Source organism: Entelurus aequoreus, linkage group LG10 (genome assembly GCF_033978785.1).
Source record: "Entelurus aequoreus isolate RoL-2023_Sb linkage group LG10, RoL_Eaeq_v1.1, whole genome shotgun sequence".
Classification (NCBI taxonomy): Eukaryota; Metazoa; Chordata; class Actinopteri; order Syngnathiformes; family Syngnathidae; genus Entelurus; species Entelurus aequoreus.
In genome coordinates, this window is record NC_084740.1 from 33,595,697 (window position 1) to 33,621,629 (window position 25,933).

The 25,933-nt window shown below is 40.2% G+C and overlaps 1 protein-coding gene across 2 annotated transcripts in view; it reads right to left on the reverse strand.

Annotated features, from left to right (window-relative positions):
- The window catches only part of LOC133658485 (sodium/calcium exchanger 2-like), a 229,466-nt gene that overhangs the window by 8,688 nt on the left and 194,845 nt on the right, over window positions 1-25,933 (reverse strand). For both annotated transcript variants that reach the window (XR_009827479.1, XM_062060570.1), the window contains exons 12-16: window positions 25,796-25,899; window positions 19,870-19,887; window positions 19,303-19,427; window positions 13,755-13,854; window positions 4,243-4,518 (exon numbers count right to left, since the gene is read on the reverse strand). Coding sequence is in view for 1 of the 2 variants with exons in the window: in XM_062060570.1 (XP_061916554.1) it covers window positions 4,243-4,518; window positions 13,755-13,854; window positions 19,303-19,427; window positions 19,870-19,887; window positions 25,796-25,899 (623 nt within the window). In the remaining variant the exon portion in view is untranslated. The remainder of the gene's footprint in view (window positions 1-4,242; window positions 4,519-13,754; window positions 13,855-19,302; window positions 19,428-19,869; window positions 19,888-25,795; window positions 25,900-25,933) is intronic.

Sequence of the window (25,933 nt, forward strand, 5' to 3'; positions counted from 1 at the left end):
TATGCTTTAAAGTCATATCCAACAATTGCGACAACGACTTTTTACTGTTAACTGAGTTTCGCTTTTTAATGATTTCTGCTGGTGGTGTGCCGCCGGATTTTTTAAACGCAAAAAATGTGCCTTGGCTCAAAAAAGGTTGAAAAACACTGGCCTAGAGGGCGCTAACTTTCCAATGTAATTTAAGCTTCATATCCCGCCCTCTTCCGGCTTCTATGACGTAATGACGTAACTACGTACGTGCGTAACACATGCACGCGCATTACCTTTGGGTGTTGTGAGCTCATGATACTGATTTGGAGAGTTAGCATTAGCTAATGTTGATGGTATATTCTATTATAACAACAAACATGACTGCAAATTGTTTGTTGCTTCTCTTGGGCAGTTTTTGTATGTGTGCACGTGCTCTCTGCCTGTACTTGTTGACAAGTGAGCGTTAGTGACTGCCATGAACACAAATCATTTTATTCGGGCCGGTAAAAATTATTACAGAAACGTAGTAATTGTGAAAAATATAGACAGTTTTAACACATATGTTTTGTGAAACCACTAATTTTAACATAAGCTAGAGCCAATGGTGTTCTTGCTATTTTTTTTAGCTTTGAAAAATGTAACTGTGAACAAGTTGCAAACAGCCCCTTTAAGTTAAAGTTAAAGTAGCAATGATTGTCACACACACACTAGGTGTGGCGAAATAATTCTCTGCATTTGACCCATCACCCTTGATCACCCCCTGGGAGGTGAGGGGAGCAGTGAGCAGCAGCAGTGGCCGCGCCCGGGAATCATTTTTTGGTGATTTAACCTCCAATTCCAACCCTACGAAGTATTAGTGATATTGTTATTCCTAGCTTTGACGCAGACAAACTATTTTTAGTGGCGTCGAAATCACAGAGAAGTAATTTGCATATGAAGCTACAGTATTGACATACTGAGCCGGTGAGCTGCTGCATTGCCTCTGAGTTGGTAAAAGTTAATTTGAGTTTATAAATCATGCCTCTCACTTGTGTCGTAGAAGGATGTAGACATAAACCGAGAAGTTGGTCAACTTTTTCAATGTGTCTTACTTCTGTTGCTCTCTGAAAAAAAAGACACAGCTGAAGAGGCAGCTGGTTTCAGCAGCTCTGTCCTCTTTTATCTCCTCCTTGGTGTTCTTTTATTTTTCCCTCTAGTTTTCGTCCATCCATATTTTTTACCTCTTGTCCCTCTCAAGGTCGGGAGGTGTTCTAATGTGTTTTTATTACCTTTTAGTTTAAACCCCTTTGGGACTGCGCAACAAGGGGTGGCGCTTTCCTGACTTTTTGCTCTATTTTGAATACTTTTTGGTGGACTTTTTGAATCTGCTCTGCAACCACATAATATTCCTCTTGTGGGATAAATACAAGTCTATCCTTTCCTATATTTGGCAGACGATAGAGCTTTTAATATCGTTAAATATAGTGATAGTTGTGTCCTGCAAATTTGACAGCGACAAGCGAACAAACGCATCTGTAACGCACTGGAGCATTCTCGCCAGCGGCCAATGTCCGTCCACAGTGCAAAAAACACTTCTTCCTTTCCTCAATGGTGGCAAATAAACGTTTCTTACAAGTATTATTATCCCAGGAGGACGGGCCATAGCTAAACATGTTACACTACACACCATAGGAGGATATGCTAACCCAGGAATGGGCAATTATTTTGACTCGGGGGCTGGTATATATTTTTTTTAGGAACACTAATACAAAACCCCACAATAATGTCTGATTGAATGCTAAAAACTTTATGACAGACCGCCTTAAAAATGTAATGGAATTCTACATTTTTTTACTGAATGAGACACCCAGAATGTTCATGAAAATAAAGAATGTGGCATTTACAGTATTGACTATGAACGATAAAACACTGAATATTGACAACATATGAACGTCGATCGACATTTTTACAATCAAGCGAAACGCAACAAAAGTGCAAAAAACACAGCGAAATATGAACACGAAGGGTAAAAAAAAACCCACCTCCAATATGATATATCACTAAGCTTTAGAACTTTTTTGTAAAAATCTTCTTCCGCGTCTGTCCCTGACATCTGCATTTCAGGCTGGCCGCTCTGGAAACACACCGCTCCCCACCCACACTGCTTGGTGCCCCGTCTGAGCTGCTGTGACTCAGATAACCATAGTAACTAGCATATCATGCAAAAGTAGTGTAAAGTTCTTACTTATATCTTACAGTAAACTCACCATGAAAGCGCTAAAACATACCGGCGTAGTGAGTTTACCTTATTCACCCAACGAACTTAAAGGCCTACTGAAATGATTTTTTTTTATTTAAACGGGGATAGCAGATCCATTCTATGTGTCATACTTGCTCATTTTGCGATATTGCCATATTTTTGCTGAAAGGATTTAGTATAGAACAACGACGATAAAGATCGCAACTTTTGGTATCTGATAAAAAAAAGCCTTGCCCCTACCGGAAGTAGCGTGACGTAGTCCGTTGAAAGGCTACTCACATTTTCCTATTGCTTTCAATGCAGCTAGAGCGATTCGGACCGAGAAAGCGACGATTACCCCATTAATTTGAGCGAGGATGAAAGATTCGTGGATGAGGAACGTTAGAGTGAAGGACTAGAATGCAGTGCAAGACATATCTTTTTTCGCTCTGACCGTAACTTAGGTACAAGCTGGCTCATTGGATTCCACACTCTCTCCTTTTTTTATTGTGGATCACGGATTTGTATTTTAAACCACCTCGGATACTATATCCTCTTGAAAATGAGAGTCAAGAACGTGAAATGGACATTCACAGTGACTTTTATCTCCACGACAATACATCGGTGAAGCACTTTAGCTACGGAGCTAACGTGATAGCATCATGCTTAACTGCATATAGAAACAAAATAAATAAATCCCTGACTGGAAGGATAGACAGAAGATCAGCAATACTGTTAAACCATGGACATGTAAATACACGGTTAATGCTTTCCAGCCTGGCGAATGTTAACAATGCTGTTGCTAACGACGCCATTGAAGCTAACTTAGCAACCGGACCTCACAGAGCTATGCTAAAAACATTAGCTATCCACCTACGCCAGCCAGCCCTCATCTGCTCATCAACACCCATGCTCACCTGCGTTCCAGCGATCGACAGTGCGACGAAGGACTTCACCCGATCATAGATGCGGTCGGCGAGACGGAGGAAGTTAAGGTGAGTTCGGCGGCTAGCGCGTCTGCTATCCATCTCTGTCCTCCTGGCTATGTTGCTGTAGTCCGCCCCTAATACACCGTCCCACCTACAACATTCTTCTTTGCAGTCTCCATTGTTCATTAAACAAATTGCAAAAGATTCACCTACACAGATGTCCAGAATACTGTTGAATTTTGCGATGAAAACAGAGCTTTTTTGTATTGGATTCAATGGGTCCGAATACTTCCGTATCAACCATTGATGTCACGTGCATACGTCATCATATCTAGACTTTTTCAACCGGAAGTGTGGCAGGAAATTTAAAATTGCACTTTATAAGTTAACCCGGCCGTATTGGCATGTGTTGCAATGTTAAGATTTCATCATTGATATATAAACTATCCTACTGCGTGGTCGGTAGTAGTGGGTTTCAGTAGGCCTTTAATGCGCCCTATAATCTGGTGCGCGTTTTATATGAAAAAAGATCGAAAATAGACCATTCATCGGCAGTGCGCCTTATAATCCGTTGTGCCCTATGGTCCGGAAAATACCGTAGTTTTAAGAGTTGCTTTTTTTTCTCCTCCTCTTCCCCTCCATGTTTACCTTTTGTTCCTACCGCTTTATACCCCTGTAACTCTGTTTTTGGATGGATTGTATGGAAAGCAATTTTTTTGGTACTTTTTAGGTGCAATGACAATAACGTTCTATTCTAATCTATACGGTTCATCCCTAGTACTTTAGTTTTCATTAGTAATCTGTTCTAAAATGTTCACGCTAGACTGAATCATATGAAAACCAAAGCATTAATATACCCACATCACGCACCACATCAGAGGGTTATTTTGCAGTCATACCCCTTAAAATGCATGGGATTCTTTGTTTCTGCAGAATAATACACTGGCAAACCGACAAGCCTGTTACTCGCAGTGTTTGACCGTATGATAACCGTTTTTTGGCAAAAAAATTGCCAAAAACCAGAGGTTCCACGGTAATATCTCAGTCACATGAGCTGGCATCCGTTACAGACTCAGATTTTATTGGACTTCATCTAACATCCCAGAAAAAACTATATTTGCTCACCTGGAATGGATGTTCCCAGAGCCACAAAGACCACGGCAGTCACCGTGTCCCGGAGTCCCACCGTGCAGCCAAAGTGTGACGCCAAGTCTCCGATGAAGGCGGTGAGGAGGCCGATGGCGCTGATGGAGACACAGAAGCAGGCCCAGCCGTTCCAGTACTCTGTGGGGGGTACGCAGGCAAACAGAACCTTCCAGAAGACGGTGACGAAGTGCATGACGTAGTCATAGCAGGAAGGGAGGCGCTCCTCCCGGCCCTCCTCGTCATCGTCGCCGTCACCTGAGTGGACAGAAGCTTATTCAACAATCCATATCTGCAGTACCTGTTCTCTCCGCTTGGTGGCAGTACCACACCCACTAGTAAAGCTGATATATCAGAAACATCTTAATGTGCTGTAATTCAACCATTCATTCATCCGTGCTTGCTATGTGTTTGCAGACTGTTGTGTCCTATTTCTTTCGTTCGTACTTGCGATGCAAACAATCACATACAGGGTAAGTGTTTAGTTCTCAGAGATGTGCTGAAGCCTCACCAAGTACAACAATGTGTTTACAGATGATGCACAGGACCGTAGTGGCAGTAAAACAAATATATTAGCTTAATCAAACATTTGGTCGACAGAAAACAGAGAATACTGCGGTTTATGGTTCCAATAAATACAAACCCCGTTTCCATATGAGTTGGGAAAATGTGTTAGATGTAAATATAAACGGAATACAATGATTTGCAAATCATTTTCAACCCATATTCAATTGAATGCACTACAAAGACAAGATATTTGATGTTCAAACTCATAAACTTTTTTTTTTTGTTGCAAATAATAATTAACTTAGAATTTCATGGCTGCAACACGTGCCAAAGTAGTTGGGAAAGGGCATGTTCACCACTGTGTTACAGGGCCTTTCCTTTTAACAACACTCAGTAAACGTTTGGGAACTGAGGAGACACATTTTTTAAGCTTCTCAGGTGGAATTCTTTCCCATTCTTGCTTGATGTACAGCTTAAGTGTGGTATTTTAGGCTTCATAATGCGCCACACATTTTCAATGGGAGACAGGTCTGGACTACAGGCAGGCCAGTCTAGTACCCGCACTCTTTTACTATGAAGCCACGTTGATGTAACACGTGGCTTGGCATTGTCTTGCTGAAATAAGCAGGGGCGTCCATGGTAACGTTGCTTGGATGGCAACATATGTTGCTCCAAAACCTGTATGTACCTTTCAGCATTAATGGCGCCTTCACGGATGTGTAAGTTACCCATGTCTTGGGCACTAATACATCCCCATACCATCACAGATGCTGGCTTTTCAACTTTGCGCCTATAACAATCCGGATGGTTCTTTTCCTCTCTGGTCCAGAGGACACGACGTCCACAGTTTCCAAAAACAATTTGAAATGTGGACTCGTCAGATCACAGAACACTTTTCCACTTTTTATCATTCCATCTTAGATGAGCTCAGGCCCAGCGAAGCCGACAGCGTTTCTGGGTGTTGTTGATAAACGGTTTTCGCCTTGAATGAGAGTTTTAACTTGCACTTACAGATGTAGCGACCAACTGTAGTTACTGACAGTGGGTTTCGGAAGTGTTCCTGAGCCCATGTGGTGATATCCTTTACACACTGATGTCGCTTGTTGATGCAGTACAGCCTGAGGGATCGAAGGTCATGGGCTTAGCTGCTTACGTGCAGTGATTTCTCCAGATTCTCTGAACCCTTTGATGATATTATGGACCGTAGATGGTGAAATCCCTTAATTCCTTGCAATAGCTGGTTGAGAAAGGTTTTTCTTAAACTGTTCAACAATTTGCTCACGCATTTGTTGACAAATTGGTGACCCTCGCCCCATCCTTGTTTGTGAATGACTGAGCATTTCATGGAATCTACTTTTATACCCAATCATGGCACCCACCTGTTCCCAATTTGCCTGTTCACCTGTGGGATGTTCCAAATAAGTGTTTGATGAGCATTCCTCAACTTTATCAGTATTTATTGCCACCTTTCCCAACTTCTTTGTCACGTGATGCTGGCATCAAATTCTAAAGTTAACGATTATTTGCAACAAAAAAAAATGTTTATCAGTTTGAACATCAAATATGTTGTCTTTGTAGCATATTCAACTGAATGTGGGTTGAAAATGATTTGCAAATCATTGTATTCCATTTATATTTACATCTAACACAATTTCCCAACTCATATGGAAACGGGGTTTGTACATAAAATATTGATCACATTTGTTTGAAAGATTGTTTCTCGTTCCTTGATGTTTTTTTGCTGTGTTCATGTTGTTGGAGCTTCTCACTCGGAGAAAACTAATTTCCCATAAAGATACGCTACACAGAGTGCAAGTCAGGTTCAGAAAAGTAAAATGTAAATTGGGCCGCCAGCCCTAACTGGGAAAAGCCGAAAGAAATATATTAATTGTATTACCTACGCCAGGAGTTTATGGGATTGCCGGGGTTTGTTTGTTTGTTTGTTAGTTAGCAACAGTGTTGGGACTAACGCATTACTTTGTTACTGTAACGCTGTTATTTTCTGTGGTAACTAGTAATCTAACACGCTATTTTTTATATTCAGTAACTCAGTAACCGTTACTACATGATGCGTTACTGCATTATTTTACGTTATTTTTTATGTAGTTATTTTACGTTATTTTTTATGTAGTTTTATGTAGTATCTGAGTGTGTTTTATTGGAGTGCTGCGGTGTCGTCCTTCTGTGTCACAAAGAAAAGAAAAGGCGTGCTTTGTGTGGGTGGGGGCCGGGTGGGGCTCCCAGACCGTAGTTGAGGGGCTCAGGGGAGACGTTCCTCCAGGGCTTATGTACTTCGGGGCAAACAACCTTCACTTTACCCGGAAGTGGGTCTTTACAGCTGAGGGTGAATGACGAGGCCGGCGGTTTGTTGCAACTTTGTGACTTTATTGGACGCAGCCATCCACCAAGCCAGAGCACCTGCACGCACTCACTGTTGCTGCTCCCTCACCTCTCTCGCCCACTCACTCACGTCACTCACCTCACATGCTGTCATATCTTAAAGGGCCACACACACACACACATACACTACTCTCATAACGACTAACAAGACATCATGGCAAAGCCAGAAGTCGAGTTTCTTAACATGGAGACAGTCTCAATACTTTTCTTTTGTCGAGCACAAAGAAAATAACATTTTAGTTAAATGTAAGTTGTGTCTTGGAACAAAGATCCCATCTACTTAAAGTTAAAGTGCCATTATGTTGCAGCTATTTCAAATAGTTTGGTCAAATTGTTCTGGCCTGAAATAAATTGGCCCTTTGAAACAAATCTTGGTCTTTGTGTGTTGTATGTAGACCACATTGTTTGTGTGTTGTATGTAGACCACATTGCTTTCTGAGTTCAGTGATGCAAATGCATGTCAAGTTGATCAACAGATTGTATTATTCTCCAGTGCAATAACAGTACTGAAATGAAGGCTAAAAGGGCATTAATGGGAGCCTTAAAAAAGAAAAGAAAAAAAGAAGTAACTAAATAGTTACTTTTCATAGTAACACATTACTTTTTGGTGTAAGTAACTGAGTTAGTAACTGAGTTACTTTTGAAATAAAGTAACTAGTAACTGTAACTAGTTACTGGTTTTCAGTAACTAACCCAACACTGGTTAGCAACATACCTCAAAAAGTTGCTGATCACATTTTGGGCCTGGTTTGGATCATTTCTACTACATTACCTTACGAGCTTCAACTTCTATCTGTGTGCGTATGCAAGCAGCCACGCAGAGACAGTGGAGACAGACAGGAGGGTTCACTCCATTTCTTTCATTCCGCTACATATAGCTCAAAACGTTTTGGGCGGATTTTCATCAATCTTTAAGGAAATGTCAGAAAAGGAATAAGGGATAAGTCATTACCTGGGGCTGATGCGGATAGTTTTTACTACGTTAACGTTACCTTACGTTACAAGGCTTAAATTCTTTGTGTGTGTGTGTGTGTGTGTGTGTGTGTGTGTGTGGCTCGCCAATCTGTTCCAAAATTGCGGTTTTAGAAAATAAGTTAGTCAACAGGGCCACCTTCCTAGTCACGTCCGTTGTGTCCTTGGGCAAGACACTTCACCCTTTGCCTCTGATGGCTGCTGGTTAGCGCCTTGCATGGCAGCTCCCGCCATCAGTGTGTGAATATGTGTGTGAATGGGTAAATGTGGAAATACTGTCAAAGCGCTTTGAGTACCTTGAAGGTAGAAAAGCGCTATACAAGTCTGAGATACTCAAAACTTTTGCTGGTCACCTCGGGGTCATTAAGACGCAATGGCGGGCCGTGCGTTTCCCACCTAGGCCTTCGGTGATCTCCGACTTCAATGATTACCTCTCAAAATACCATAATTGATGTCACCACATGATCAGTGCTGGAGAAATACTATACATGAACACATTTACACCCTACTGGGCATTGAATCACACCAACAGTATACAAAACAGGTTATTTTCTGGCGCATTTAAAAATCAATTAAAACGCAACATCAATTAAAACATATACCGTAAATGTATTTGTTTGGCTTATGCAACTTCCGGTCAATAATGTTTGATTCAAAGTACACACTTTATATATATATATATATATATATATATATATATATATATATATATATATATATATATATATATATATATATATATATATATATATATAGTACTATATATATATATATATATTATATATATATATATATATATATATATATATATATATATATATATATATATATATATATATATATATATATATATATATATATATATATATATATATATATATATATATATATATATATTATATATATATATATAGTACTATATATATATATATATATATATATATATATATATGTATATATATATATATATATATATATATATATATACATATATATAAACTGCCCTGACCACATGATGGTGACAAATACATGGCTATCGCAACTGTCTATCAACTCTATGTGTTCTCAAATTCATCCGCTAACGGTCCCGATGAGTATCCAATCACAGGACGCGTAAATGTCCCGTTCAACGTGAGACCATCTCGAAGACCTTACTGACAACAACTCATGATCTGATTGGCTATCGCAACTGTCTATCACCTGTATGTCCCCGTTCGCTTACAGTGCACTAGGGTTGTACGGTATACCGGTATTAGTATAGTACCGCGATACCAATGAATCATATACGGTACTATACCGCCTCTGAAAAGTACCGGTGGTGGATCTACACCTAACATCCACTGTAATGATACCAAGTACAGAAACGTATCTAGTCGATACTACTATGATTACGTCAATATATTTTGGCATCAAAACATCTATTCGTTTAAAAAAAAATTATATTATGTTTATAAACTCAGGAAATATGTCCCTGGACACATGATGACTTTGAATATGACCAATGTATGAACCTGTAACGACTTGGTATCGGATTGATACCCAAATGTGTGGTCACTTTCAAAAAACAAACAAAATTATGTCTAGTTGAGCAACAATCGTGTTCCCATGTTTAGTTTTTACTCATTTTTACTAATTGGTTTTTATCTAGTCTGCACTTTGTCTGTGTTATTATTATTATTATTGGCTTTTATCTAGTTTGCACTTTGTCTGTGTTATTACTATTATCATTATTATCAACTCATTCTATTTTTTATTTTCCTATTTTAATGATGTTGGATCTGTGTTGTTGTTGTTGTTGGGGACAAGTGTTGTAAATTAGCTTTGGCTACAAACATTGTGATGCATGCATCGGATAACTGTTTCAGATGTCTATGTTTTTGTATCTGTCCCTATTTCAAATAAACCTCTATAATAATAATAATATCATCCAAAACTAATGTAAAGTATCAAACAACAGAAGAATAAGTGATTATCACATTTTAACAGAAGTGTAGATAGAACATGTTAAAAGAGAAAGTAAGCAGATAACAGTAAATGAACAAGTAGATTAATAATTCATTTTCTACCACTTGTCCTTAATAATGTTGACTAAATAATAGAATGATAAATGACACATAATGTTACTGTATATGTCAGCAGCTGAATTAGGAGCCTTTGTTTGCTTACTTACTACTAAAAGACAAGTTGTCTTGTATGTTCACTATTTTATTTAAGGACACACTTGCAATAGAAACGTATGTTTAAAGTACCATAAGATTTTTTGTTAAAATAAAGCCAATAATGCAATTTTTTGTGGTCCCCTTTATTTAGAAAAGTACCGAAAAGTACTGAAATGTATCGAAATGATTTGGGTACCGGTACAAAATAATTTGGTATCGGGACAACACTAGAGCGCACGGACGCCCGCATTGTTGATTCTGAAGGCCTAAGCTAGCTGAATTCTGATTGGATACAAACTAAAACTAAAATCAACAGCACTGGAACGATCATAATATGACATGAAGAGAATATTTAGGGAAAGTAAATGAAAAAAATATTTTATCTTTAATTATGATCATGATTTCTGGTTATGTTAGGCCAGCAGAGAAGGCCTTGCTGGCCCTGACGGCCCACCACTGCTAAGACGTATAAACGAGTTCTTCGTCGGCCTGGGTTAGTAAAGCATGTGAGGTTAGATTGTAAAAAACCTGTCAATCATGTCAAACCTCTTGCAAATGTCGCTTGTCTGCGGCGCAGTCTAAACTAAGGAGCGGGTTCGACCAATATGCTTGAAACTTAAGTCCTGGGGATAAAATTCTGGTGTTTCTTCCAATCCCTGGTGGAAGCCTTCAGGCATGCTACTGCGGGTCCTGTATAGTTGAGAAAAGGGTCAGGGACATTTGCCAACCTTGAGACCTCCAATATCGGGAGGTGGGGGCGTGGGGGGTGTTTGGGGGCGGGGGGCGTGGCTGGGGGCGTGGTTATTTACAGCTAGAATTCACCAACTCGAGTATTTCATACAGTATATATATATATATATATATATATATATATATATATATATATGAAATACTTGACTTTCAGTGAATTCTAGCTATATATATTTTTATTTTATTTTATTTTATTTACATAGAAAAAAAAAAAAATACTTGAATTTCAGTGTTCCAGTGGCTATCCATTAGATGGCAGTATTGTCCTGTTTAACTTCTCCGTTCATGATGAGTATATCATTTCGGCCGCCATGTCTGTAATTTCCTCGTTCTTCTGCTTCGTCTCCTTGTTGTGTGCGCAGTTGTGCACTCTATAAAAGCCCTAGATGTTATGACGTCTTTGGGCAGGCAAGCTGTTTATTTTGTAGGAAAGCTGACGTGAGAACAGGCTGTCCCCACTCAGTCTCAGGTCCGCATTGAGCTGGAGGGGGTGTGGCCTCCAGCTCCGGCTGAATACCGGGAGTTTGTCGGGAGAAAATCTCTGCCGGGAGGTTGTCGGGAGAGGCGCTGAATATCGGGATTCTCCCGCTAAAAACGGGAGGGTTGGCAAGTATGGTCAGGGATGAAATTTTTGCTACCCCTAATCGTGCCTGCCGGAGCAAACATGTAACCCGTAAAAATAAGTTCTGGTATTTTATTAGTGAGTTCTGGCTGATGCATTGTCTCGTGTGCCTTTGTGGTGAATGGTGGCCCTTTTTTCCCACCATTCACAATTTGGGGGTGTTACATATATACCGCACGTACGCCCTCACCTGTGTCTCCTTTACTGATTATTTCTCCTTACTATTTGACAGGTGGTGATTGGACAGCAGACTGGCGCCTGGTTGATAAAGCTCAGAGGTGGAGCCGGAAGCGCTCCGTTTCTCTCTCTCTCTCGCTCGCTCACTCCAGCAGATCGCAATTCGCCAGCGCAGTTGATCAGCGGGCACTCCACGTTTGCTGCCAAGACTCGTTTGATTAGTGCCAATATACTTTGTACTTTCATTCTTTTGTTAAATCAACTGTTCCATTAGAACCAGTAAGACCATAGTGTCTGTCCTTTTTAGACTAGACAATGGCACGGGGGCCCTAACACTCTAAGATCCACAGTGACAAAGAGGTCACTCTGTTTCTTTCATTCCGCTATAGATAGCTCAAAAAGTTATGGGCACATTTTGATTAAACGTTAAGGAAATATCAGAATGGGATAAGGAACAAGTCATTACGCTTGGGGTGATCCGGATCACCGTCTGGATTCAGGACTTTTTACTTTTGGGGGGTCTACGCTCTCTGAGAAATAACAGAACTCGAAAAGCATTTCGATTTCTGTTAATTATGTTACATTGGAACCTACATTTACGAACCCCTCTATTTGCAAACTTTCAGGTTGGGGCAAATATGCCTGTATGCAAACCATGTCTCTCTTCATTCATTCATTTTGTGTCCCGCTGGCAGCCATTTTGTGCTTGCTCGTATTGAAGAGATTGACAGCAATTTTTTCATTGTGATGAGAACAGACTTTTCTGGAAAAATATGCCAAAGCGAACTAGATTGCTTACCCAAAATCAACAGGAAACGTCCCCGTCCATCAAGTGAGTCACTTTAATATCGATCATTACATCACGGATCACGTGACTGGCTTGCTCATTATCTCTCAAGATGGCTCGGGAATCTCTGTGAGATTTATACTATTTGTTAGAATAATTGTTTCTAAATTATCACAAAAGCTTTGTATTACATTGAGTTCCTGGCAGGGGGACGGGAGCTGTCTTTGGGGCCTACCAGGAAGAAGGCTCGTAAAACTCCACTGTGACTTCAAAGCGGACAGATGGCAGGATCTGCCCAATTTCCAGACAAACTCTTGTAGTGTTTTTTACGAACCCTTTTTGAACTATTTTATGGAACTCTTTTTGAACTATTTTATGGAACTCTTTTTGAACTATTTTACGACATCTTCTTTTGAACTGTTCGGTAACCAAAGGCAACGCTGTTTACGACCCACTTCCCTCTGGAAGCAGCTGTGGTCAGGTGGGGGGAGAAAGTCCAATAAAGAAGGAGTGCAATCTTTTGGCAGAGCGTGCTGAGATACTGTACAAGGGTACAGTGTGTCCAGACGTGTCTCCTCAATTGAGTCCAAATTGAATTCTGTCTGTTTAATTTCTTTGCCTCTTGTCTTGTTTAATAGATGTCATCAGTGTTTGAACCTGACACTATTTTAATCTATTTATTCGCATACTTTGGAAGTATTTTGGTGTCATAAATCAGATATATATGATAAATATAGAGGCAACTTGTTTTTCCACTCTCCTGGTACTTTAACTAAAAAGGGACTTTTGTCAAGGCTGGAAACCATTATTCATCATTCATTCATCTACATTGTTTCTTATGTAGAAATGTGCTTCACTATACGACCTTTTCGATTTATGAACCCTGTTCAAGAACCAGTTGAGTTTGTGAATCGAGGTCCCACTGCATTTTAAAACTTAAACTTAAAAACAATTCAATTTTTTCGTATTGACGAACATGCATCAAAATAATTGAAAGAATGATTCCCCACGCCAGTAGAGGTGAAGACAATCGGGTTTGCCAGCCCTGTGCATCCCTTTCTCAGAGAGTTGGTAACCCCTACATGTGAGGCAAATATACAATAAAACACATTTTGCTTACCTGCGCTCACAGTGACCGCCTCCACAAACTGTTCCCTCCAGGAGTGCGTGCCGATGACCAGCGCCAAGTTGGTCTTCTTAATGAGCTTGTCGACGGTGCTCTGCCAGACGGAAGCAAGGACAAGTCTTAAGGCGCTACCTTGAGGCCATTAACTTTCAAAATATTTGGATGTTGTCTTGAGGGAATTTATGTCAGAGGTTATTGATGTTGGACATGCTGTTCTGGTTCTTCCAGACCAAAACTCATACGAGCACATCTTCGCGGCCCTTACTTTGTGTACTGGATTCCACAAAGGTATAAGCATCCCCACAGGTATAAGACATTGATACAACATTGATTATACATCCATGTCCTTTAAAACTAATGTGAGAATGAGATATTTTTAAGTGTTCTTTTTTAATCCATAGTCATGTTTAAAGCAGCTAGTATTTTCCTATGTAGTGTGTGCTAGTAAACTCTTTGTTTTGTTTTAAGGGCTCCTGTTGGTCGGCTCACAGAGCTGTTTTGGAAAGTTGTTATCTGTTTTGAAGGCCTGAGCTGTGCTCCTTTCTGGGCGAGAGGGGCTGTTTTCGCGCTAAATAAGCCGACTCTTTTTGTTTAGATTTAGACCTCTTTTTGTTGATGCTATTGTCACGTTGGTCTCCTAAAGCTTTAGTAAAACCTGGCCAAGTGCTATTCTGTCTCGGTGGTCCTTCTTACTGGACATATATGTCATCCAAAAGAACTTGGGATTGACTAGTGTGTTTTATTACCTGAGAGGAAGACTGGTCACGCTCAACATTAACTTTGAAACAACATTGCAAAATAGTTGTATTTGTACATTGAGACAACGTTGATGTCTAACGTTGAATCCACGTTGTTGGTTGGGAAATGACCAAATTTCAATGGTCAAATCAACGTCGCAACTTGACATTCAATAGCCGTCGTCATAAAGCATGTTGTTTCAATGTTATGTTTGTGTCGTACAATATTATTTGGGAAATGACCACATTTCAATGCTCAAATCAACGTCACAACCTGACATTGAATAAACGTTGTCAAAAAGCATGTTGTTTCAACGTTGTATTTGTGTTGTAGAATATTAGTTGGGAAATTACCAAATTTCAATGGTCAAATCAACGTCACAACCTGACATTGAATAAACGTTGTCAAAAGGCATGTTGCTTCAACGTTGTGTTTGTGTTGTAGAATATTGGGTGGGAAATTACCAAAATTCAATGGTCAAATCAACGTCACAACACAACATTGATTAAACGTAGTCAAAAAGCATGTTGTTTCAACATTATCTTTGAGTTGCTCAACGTCAGGACCTAATTCAACAAGTTCTCAATGTTGTTTTATTGTCTTGTGCCTGCAGGGATATGTCCTAAAGGTCTACACTTAAACCTCTACGTTATGTAACTGGTCTAGTCCAACCCCCTAATCAATTGATTAATTGATGAAGAGGTGGCAGCACAGAGGCATAGGGGTTAGCATGTTGGACTAATACATTGTTCATATGTGTGAATGTGAGTGTGAATGGTTGTATTTATGTGTGTCAAATGGTTGGCGACCAGTCCGGTGTGTACCCCGACCTCTCAAAGTCAGCTGGCCCTGACCCTAATGAGAACAAGGGATCCATGTGACGTGATATCGGGAGAAGAAGATGACAGAGATATGACGTTGTTTAGCTGTCAGCTTGTTTATTAACAGCTTGGTGTGTAAATGAGATGTGTAATTAAACCAAAGAGATGTGGTGTGACTAAATGTGAGCACTTATCTGAGCGTGGTTGTCAGAGGGTGTTGAAGGTGAGTGTTGATCCAGGCGGAAGTCCAAATAAGGGCAAGGCAGGCTCGAGTGTCGGAGGACAGGCGGATAGTCAAGGACAGGAGCGCGGCGTCGTGGTCGGGTGACAGGCGTGAGGTCGAAAATCCAGGAAGGCAAGGGGGTTCCACAGGGAGGTCCAAAGTGACAAAGCACACAGCTTGACCACGAGGAAGGATGACGGGGAGTGTACTGGATACGAGAAGCTACGTTCTGGCGTCGGATCTCAGGTTGCGCTGGTTTAAGAAGGCTGATCGCTCATCATGGACAGGTGCGTAGATTGCCGAGCGTTTGCAGCCGCGCGGAAGCGCGCTTGCAGCAGAGAGAGAGCGCCCGTGGGCGTGGCCTGCGGTGCGCTCGTCAGGGCACGCAACAGGAGGTGACGCAGCAGAAGTGTGACCCATAACAATCCAGACAGTACTCCTGTCCATAAACTAGTTGGCAGGTTCATATAGTCCGTAGAACATGATGTTTTCAGCCTACATTTTTAATGCTCATACTAATATTGGTGCTTCGTGCATTTAGAGGGCGAGGCCTGTTCCACGTGCGAGATGAATTGTGTAAGGCAGTCAGAGGCGCTCGGGTCAAGGCTTTTTGCAACATCAATAAGTCATTAACACGCCAAGAACGCTATTATCAGCCGGGTAGAGCCACAGTGTTTTACGTCAGCAATTTCCCAGGCGCTTTCTCTGCGGCCTCACGCGATCGATGCGAGTCAACCAGTGGACAATAGAATGTCATGAAAAGTTGAGCATAAATTAAACATCCTGGCGTCTTTTGTTGCCGTTTCCTCAGCAATATCTGCTTTTCTGAATGTGTGATGAGATATCCACGTTGATATAGTCACTGCTTTGTTTACATAACACAAATCTACACCTGTCTTTCTGTCTTTGGTGACTGCTGGAATGTTTAGTACAGGGTTTAACCATAGGGGCCATTGCTGGGCCCCCGACAAAGATGATCTGTTTCTCAGTTGTGGTCTGCATGTGCCGCAGTTGTAATACACTTTTCCACCACCTGTGGCAGTAATGATAATCTCAAACAAACAGAAGAAGACTAAAGTCTTACGCTACTACGTTCACACTGCAGGGTCGGGTGTCCAATTCGGATTTTTTTTGGTCAAATTCGGTCTTTTTATGTGGCTGTTCACATTACAAAAAAAAAAGTGATTTCAAATGTGAATGCAACCTGACCTGTCGCAGACACTGCAGTGTCTAAGGAAGTAAAGATGGCTTCCACTCAGTACTGACACATTTGTGGCAATTTCAAAAGATTTTGTGCAATCAAAGTCAACATTTTCTGAACCGAATTATTGCGCGTAGAATATTAAGAAGGAAGAAGACAAGTATTTTGGCTCTTGCAGTTTTACAGGATAATTTGCTTTGATGTGTGCTTGAAGAGCATGTCTAAGGGCAAGCAGTTAGACTTAGACTTAGACAAACTTTATTGATCCACAAGGGAAATTGTTCCACACAGTAGCTCAGTTACAAAGGATGGAAAGGGTATGGATGGGAAGGATAATGCAGGTATAAAGTAGACTAAAAATGTACCATAGTAGCAATATAAAATATAACAAATATGTAATATTTATATATTATATACAGAGTATATAATATATAATGATATATTATATTATATTTTTATATAATATATACAATATATAAAAAATCCCAATTACCATGTACGATATTAGGCAGGAGACTACGGTCCATCCAGACCCACACCTCTCGTGAACAGTTTTTTCCCCTCGGCCATCAGGCACATGAACAATAACAAGATCTGATAGCTCAGTTACAGCTCATGTTATTCTATTGTGTTATATGTGTTTTATGTTGCATGATTGCGCCAAGTAAAATTCCTAGTTTGTGAACCCGTTCTCAAACAATGGCAATACAAACTCTTCTGGTCTGATCTGATCTGATTACAGTTGAGACAGGAGTGGTACAACTTTTCTATGAGTTCTTAAAACTAATTATTTTCACCTGTTTTCTGCTCCGTTGTCAACTATTTATTTTGTAATTGTAATTGTATTTATTTTTGTAACCGTATTTTGGCAAATAATTATGACGCGTATCGCTGACGTTCACATTGGGAACGCATGGCATATACATCCGGTTTATTTCCACATACGAAAGAGGACTGGGTCGAATATGAAAAATTCAGAATTTTACTGTTCACACTGACATGAAAAAATCTGATACAGGCCGCATAGGGGCAGAAAAATCGGGATTGACCTGCAGTGTGAACAAGGCCATAGAGAAGTTTCTTAGGCGCAAAAATTATGACTAAATGGTTAAGTATTTTCATTCTAACTTAAATCCAATTGACAGAAACATATAGTATTATTATCTATTATTAATTTAGTTAAAATTTATGTATTTTAGCACTGCGTAATTGTAATATTTTCATCAGTTTTTGAGTCCCTTGTTTTGCAGAACATTGGATTAGTACCGTATTTTCCGGACCATAGGGCGCACCAGATAAGGCGTACTGCCGATGAATGGTCTATTTTTTTAATCTTTTTTCATATATTAGGTGCACTGGATTATAGGGCGCATTAAAGGAGGGTTAGGGTTAGGGTTAACTAACCCTATAAGCTAAAAACAACAGCACTGGAAGGAGCATAATATGACATGAAGAGAATGAATACTTTTAGATATTTAGGGAAAGTAAATAAAAAATTGCTTTTATCTCTAATTATGATCATGATTTCTGGTTATGTTAGGCCAGCAGAGAAGGCCTTGCTGGCCCTGACAGCACACCACTGATATTTAGTATGTTTTTTCTTTTCTTGGGCTTACTATTTTGTGCCACTGAAACTGTGCCCTAACGTGGACTAAAATAGCACTACAATTGCGACTGTTGAAATAAAAAATGTACGGGTATAACTTGTACATCAACTAAGACAGTGTTTTTCAACCTGTTTTGAGCCAAGGCACATTTTTTGCGTTGAAAAAATCTGGAGGCACACCACCAGCAGAAATCATTAAAAAACTAAACTAAGTTGACAGTAAAAAGTCGTTGGATATCAATAAATCAATCAATGTTTATTTATATAGCCCTAAATCACAAGTGTCCCAAAGGGCTGCACAAGCCACAACGACATCCTCGGTTCAGATCCCACATCAGGGCAAGGAAAAACTCAACCCAGTGGGATGACAATGAGAAACCTTGGAGAGGACCGCAGATGTGGGTGACATTGTGGACGCCGTCTTTGCTCCACAGCAAGTCTTTGCTGTCGTCCAGCATTCTGTTTTTGTTGACTTTGTAGCCAGTTCAGTTTTAGTTTCGTTCTGCATAGCCTTCCCTAAGCTTCAATGTCTTTTCTTAGGGGAACTCACCTTTTGTTTATTTTTGGTTTAAGCATTAGGTGCTGAATTTCCCCCAGGGATCAATAAAGTACTTTCTATTCTATTCTATTAGATACCTTTTTACCTGCACCATGCCTCCTGCTGTTCCCGACATCTACAAAGCAATTAGCTACAGGCTGCCACCTACTGATATGGAAGAGTATTATACAGTTACTCTGCCGAGCTCTAGACAGCACCGACACTCAACAACAACACATCATTTGCAGACTATAATTACTGGTTTGCAAAAAATAATTTAACCCAAATAGGGAAATTAGATAATCTCCCACGGCACACCAGACTGTATCTCACGACTGCGCCGCGGCACAGTGGTTGAAAAACACTGAACTAAGATATCCTGCATCACAAAGAATGAAATAGAAGAAAGTCACACCTTGAACTCGTAGGACTCCTCAATGACCACCTCCAGGCGACTGTGCTCTCCCAGGATGGGCTTCCCCATCTCAGCGATCCGACGGGCCTCCTCCTCCTCCGCACTCATCTGACCCTCCGCCCCCTCTGAGGAAAGAATTAGGAAGAATAGACACAATTACACGCATGTTACACTACACTTGAGGACGTCTCACAAACCCCGTTGTCATCCATTTATGTGGGCATGCATTGTTGCACAGAGAACTACAGGTAAGGTACAAAGAAATGATGACAAAGACAGCATGCAAGGTGGATGTGTGTAAAAGCACGCTAACTCAGCACGTAATCAAAGTGATAAAAGCGAGAAGGCTGGTGGCAAAGCAGCAGGACATCATTTTTTGTAAACATCTGCTTCCTGCCATGCAGTCATTTCCAAACAACAACAATAATTGGGAGCTGACGGTTAGAAGAAAAGCAAACAAAAAGCAAGCTGAGTGAACAGCGTGAGGCTGAGGGAACGTTGCAGCAAATTTAGAAGGAGGATTAGTTGGCGCCATGTTTACTTATAGACACAAAGGAGCCATCTTACCTTGGCTGAGCAGCAGGGCTGTGATGAAGGCAAAGAGGGAGGGAGGAGAACACTCTATAAGTTAAATGGCTTGTCCACTAAACGCTCACATGAGTCATCCCGTCACGTCCTGTTTGCACCATGAAAACCAACACAAACTCTTCTCCTGTTTGTCGAAACTTGGCTTTGTTGTATGTGTTTGGCGTGTCAGGTGTATGTAGGTATAGATCAGTGACGTGCAGTCAGGGGAGGCAGGTGAGGCGGGGCCTCACGTGCCATCATGGAAAGAAAAAAAATGTAAAAAGAAACATTTTTTTTTTAATTGTTATAAGTATCCAGTGATTATACTATAAAGTTATTTTCCATTTAACTTCACCAGTTTTAGATTATTTTTATTCAACTGCGTTGTGCCTCAACATGAATTGCGGACTCGGCTAACTGCTGGCCTGCTGTGCAGTGAGACCGTATTGCTATATGAACTATATTATACATTTCCATAGTTTAGTTAGCTGAGGTATATAATGTACAGTGTATTTTGTCAACAACTGTATGTGTGTAACGTATTTCTTGTGCTGAGCAATCATAAAACGGCTGCGAAGACGCACTGGCTGAGGCTCGCAGTAATCCCACCTCCTGGTGGTAGAGAATGCACCCCCGCCGTAGAATGCACCCCCTGACAGGAGTGTTATATCAACTAAAGCCCACACTTAAACTTTCCACGTGCAAGATTGAATCTATTTAAAAAAGTTATTTAATAAGAAGCCAAAAAGTGCAAAAACAATAATGTTCGTGTTGGAGGAGTTGTGAATGACTGCAGGGCCACAACATTAGGTACACCTGCAGACTGCAGCACGGATTTCATATTTCATTCATTCACAACTCCTCCAACACGAACATTATTGTTTTTGCACTTTTTGGCTTCTTATTAAATAACTTTTTTAAATAGATTCAATCTTGCACGTGGAAAGTTTAAGTGTGGGCTTTAGTTGATATAACACTCCCGTCAGGGGGTGCATTCTATGGCGGGGGTGCATTAATCCAGCACAACAGCGGCGCATGGACTTCATTTCTAAGTAAGGGTAAGACCATAATAACGTTTTTTTTATTAAATGTGCAGCCCTTTGAGACACTTGTGATTTAGGGCTATATAAATAAACATTGATTGATTTTTTGTGTGCTACAGTTTGTATGTGTACAGTTAAAGTTAAGTTAAAGTACCAATGATTGTCACACACACACTAGATGTAATGAAATTTTACCTCTGCATTTGACCCATCCCCTTGTTCACCCCCTGGGAGGTGAGGGGAGCACTGGGCAGCAGCGGCGCCGCGCCCGGGAATAATTTTTGGTGATTTAACCCCCAATTCCAACCTTTGATGCTGAGTGCCAAGCAGGGAAGAATGCTGGTATGAGCTTTTAAACGAAAAGCAATCCATTGTACTGTGCGTCAGTACATGCTAGGCTGGGTTCAGCAACCCTCGGCTTTAGAGCCACATGCAGCGCCGCCCTAGTGGCTCCCTGGACCTCTTTCAGAGATGAGTGAAAATGGAAAAAGACAAGAAATTTTTTTTTTGTTTGTTTTAATATATTTTCTGTAGGAGAACAAACCTTCCTAATTGTTAGAAATTCCATTGTTTGGGTTAAACATGCAACACTGATGAGAGTATTTGGCAAGCACCGTTTTGTCCTACTAATTTCAGCAATCCTTGAACTCATCGTAGTGTGGTTACATGATGCTGCCACAGAAAGACGTGTTTTATGCCACTACTTCTTTGTCTCAGTTTGTCTACCAAAAGTTTTATGCTGTGCGTGAATGCACAAAGGTGAGCTTTGTTGATTTTTATTGATTTGCTGGAGTGCTTATCAGGCATATTTGGTCAATCCATGACTGCAAGCAAATCGATGTATACATGCTATTTAGGCTAGCTGTATGTACATATTGCATCATTATGCACACTTCTCCCACCTTGCTCCCAGTGCCACCCACACCCACAGGAGGTTGAACACTTAGAGCAGTGATGCCGAGAAAACAACCTCTACATCAACGTGAAGAAGACCAAGTAGACGGTGGTCGACTTCAGAAGGTACAGAGGCACCCCTCCTCTCCTGGACATCGGAGGAGCAGCTGTGGAAGGGGTGTCCAACTTGAGGTGTCGGGAGCACCGACTATTTCCTCAGGAAGCTAGGGCCATCTGGACCTGGGAGCTCAGTCCTAAAGAGATTCTACAACTGTGTGGTGGAGAGCACGGCAGCTGCATTAGGAAGGCTCTGCAGAGGGTGGTGAAGGCTGCTTCCCACGGTCTTCTGTGCAACACCTCAGGACTTTACGCGCAGGATGCGGGGGGAGGGCCCTCCGCATCATGAAGGACTCTTTCAACCCCTCCCGCAGGCAAGCATAAGGAGTAAAACCACCAGGCTCAGAGACAGCTTTCAGAAAACTTTACAGAAAATAGTATATATCTGTACCATGAATCAATTTAAGTGGACCCCGACTTAAACAAGTTGTAAAACTTATTCGGGTGTTACAATTTAGTGGTCAATTGTACGGAATATGTACTTCACTGTGCAATCTACTAATAAAAGTTTCAATCAATCAATCAATCAATCAATTCTTCCCTGAAGCTGTCAGACTGCTGAACGCTACATAGTCTCCCACTGCTCTTTTCTGCCCCTCTGCTCCCCTTATATATATATATCATTCCACACAGTGTCTTTAGCCAGCTAATCTTGTTAAGTGCCTTATGGTAATGCCTATGTATTATTTATTACTGTTTTTCCTAACTCTCGCAAGGACCTGAATTCAAATTTCGTACCGTATATGTGCGAATGTGTACGGGTATGACAAATAAAGCTCCTTGAATATAAATGTAACTCAAATGTAGATAATGTGTTTCTCAATGTAAAGCACTCTGAGTCACTAGAGAAAATATACATATAAATATAATTCACTTGAATTAGAAACACTTACAATTTTTTACATCAAAGGTTTGTTTATACCAGCAATTAGAGCTACAATGTAAAACTAATTGTGGAGGGGGGCGTGGTCGGCGCGCCTCCTGCGGGAATGGAGTGTGTATGGCCCGGCTCCGAAGCCCAGCTGACAGCAGCGGCCCGGGGCCACGATGGGGGAGATGGCGGCTGGGAGCAGAAGCACACACACATGAGGAGACCGAGAGAGAGGAAGCACGGACACGCGTGACTAAAAAGTCCTGCACCCTGGCTGCACCCTGGTGTATATTATGTTAATAAAGACTTGCTCAAACCTGTATACCGGGCTCCAGGAGATCTATCGGCCTCAGGAGAACCCCCCCAGCCCCCACACGAAGAGACGTTTACACTAATATATTACATAGGCTCACATGCAACTCAAGATATTTCAAGGCTTCTTTTGAAATGTTGTCAAATGATTTTGATGATTTGGCTTAACACTTTTTAAAACCTTGAATCGGAAATTTCAGAACATTTCTGGTTTTGAAAAAACCATGATCACCAAAGTTATAACAAAAAAATGCTTGACATATCTCACTTTGCACACAATGAGGTAATATTACGCATTAGTTTCACATGCGATGTTGAATTGCTGAAATGAATGGACTTTTACACGATATTAAAACATTTTTTGTTTCAATTACTACATATGTCTTCCTTAGCTGTTGTGTAGCTGCTAACTCCTAGTAGCCTATAGCCTACCATGTTTACTTTTTGTAAATGACTTGACTAAAATACAAGAACAAGCCAACCTTGTGAGCTTACGTTAGGTCAGGCAAATACACAGAGGCTATTTCACCCCTACAAGCCTGTTTCGCAGGTTTCCCTGCTCTTCAGGGGATTTTATAAAATTGTATTAATAGCCTCTGGGTTTTTTCCTGACCTAACTTATATTCTGCTCTACCCCGGTATTGAGCACTGTATAATGGATAAACCTCAGAAATCTTGACTATATATATATATATATATATACACTACCGTTCAAAAGTTTGGGGTCACCCAAACAATTTTGTGGAATAGCCTTCATTTCTAAGAACAAGAATAGACTGTCGAGTTTCAGATGAAAGTTCTCTTTTTCTGGCCATTTTGAGCGTTTATTTGACCCCACAAATGTGATGCTCCAGAAACTCAATCTGCTCAAAGGAAGGTCAGTTTTGTAGCTTCTGTAACAAGCTAAACTGTTACAAGGGTTTTCTAATCATCAATTAGCCTTCTGAGCCAATGAGCAAACACATTGTACCATTAGAACACTGGAGTGATAGTTGCTGGAAATGGGCCTCTATACACCTATGTAGATATTGCACCAAAAACCAGACATTTGCAGCTAGAATAGTCATTTACCACATTAGCAATGTATAGAGTGTATTTCTTTAAAGTCAAGACTAGTGTAAAGCTATCTTCATTGAAAAGTACAGTGCTTTTCCTTAAAAAATAAGGACATTTCAATGTGACCCCAAACTTTTGAACGGTAGTGTATATATATATATATATATATATATATATATATATATATATATATATATATATATATATATATATATATATATATATATATATATATATATATATATATATATATATATATATATATATATATATATATATATATATATATATCTATATATGTAAAATCGGGACACCCATACTTGTTAATTTCTCAAAAAAGTAATTGAATTACGAACGGAATTATTCTTTAATAATGTAAATGATTGCTAGCGATAGTTAATACAACAATTGAACCTGCTTGGGTGGCTATATCTCTCCTTGTCCACAAACGGGGTATGATAGAATTACATGATTATCACTTACCATATTTTCTGGACTATAAGCCGCATCGGTAAATAAGCCGCACCATTACATTTTAGAAGGATAAAAAGATTGTTACATATTATCAGTCGCACCGGACAATAAGCCTCAGATACATACTGTATACGAGCACGCCCTGAAATTAGATATTTTCATAGAAAGATTTTGTAAATGTTTATTTTAATACCTTAATTGTTTCCAAACGCTGCCTGTAACACGGTAGTTAACGGCTGATCAAACCAAACAGAAAAGTCATTGATGTCTATTCATCCTTCGAAATGAGTACGATTTTTCCTTTTTTTAACAAGATTCAAGATGTTTATCAGGATTCTTTTTTCTTGTATTTTGTAAACACTTAGGAGTTTCTTAAAGTGGGTCATTTTAGTACATGGTTTGATTTCTTTGCTTAAACCATTCCGTAATTTAGTCGTCAGCAAAAAAAAACCCCCATAGATTAGTCGTTTGTCAGTCCGGATAATAGGGCAATAACATTTTTGTACATTATTGTTGTATATTATTGCCCTGTAGTAGTAGGAGTACAGTAATTGTGTGTGTTTATATGTATACTTACATGTTGTGTAGTAAGTTTGCTGTGTATCTGTCGCCTATTCCTGTGGATATCAAGCTGCTGCTTGCACTAATAAAAAAGATGTTTCCTACATTCAACTTGCTGTGCTTCTGACGCTTTCTTGTTGACATAGAACCACATCAAAAGTGGCGTGCCATGTTACACCAAATGTATCGGTGACTGTAACATACGTAAAAGTAACGCCAAACATTAATATAAGTCCATTCAATAAAGTCAAATACAAATAAGGCAACAAAAGAAGTATCCCACACTTCTCTTTTGTAAAGTAAATCTGTACAGCAAATATGGGCATCTACATCAATAATATGAAAAAGTAACAGCGTCAGTTGTGCCGTTACTGTTTGGTGTTATTCCCAACACATGGTTATAGGTGACTGAGCATAATCATCTAACATTTATTCATACATCTTATTAATAGCTATTTACTTTCTACAAAATGCAGAGGGCCAATAATGATCGAGCTGTGGGGCAAAAAGCCCCCGGGGCTTGGAGTGTGAAGTGTGTGAGTCTACCATGGTGTGTGTAGTGTGTGCTACGCCTGTTGTCTGAGAGTGATGAGGTTACCTGAGATTCCTCTCTTCAGCCAGCGTGGCTCCTCCAAGACGATGAAGAAGTTTTCGTGTTTTTCGTATTCTTCATCATCGATTATCCTCACCAGGAGTGTTTGACTGCACACACACGCACGCACGCACGCACGCACGC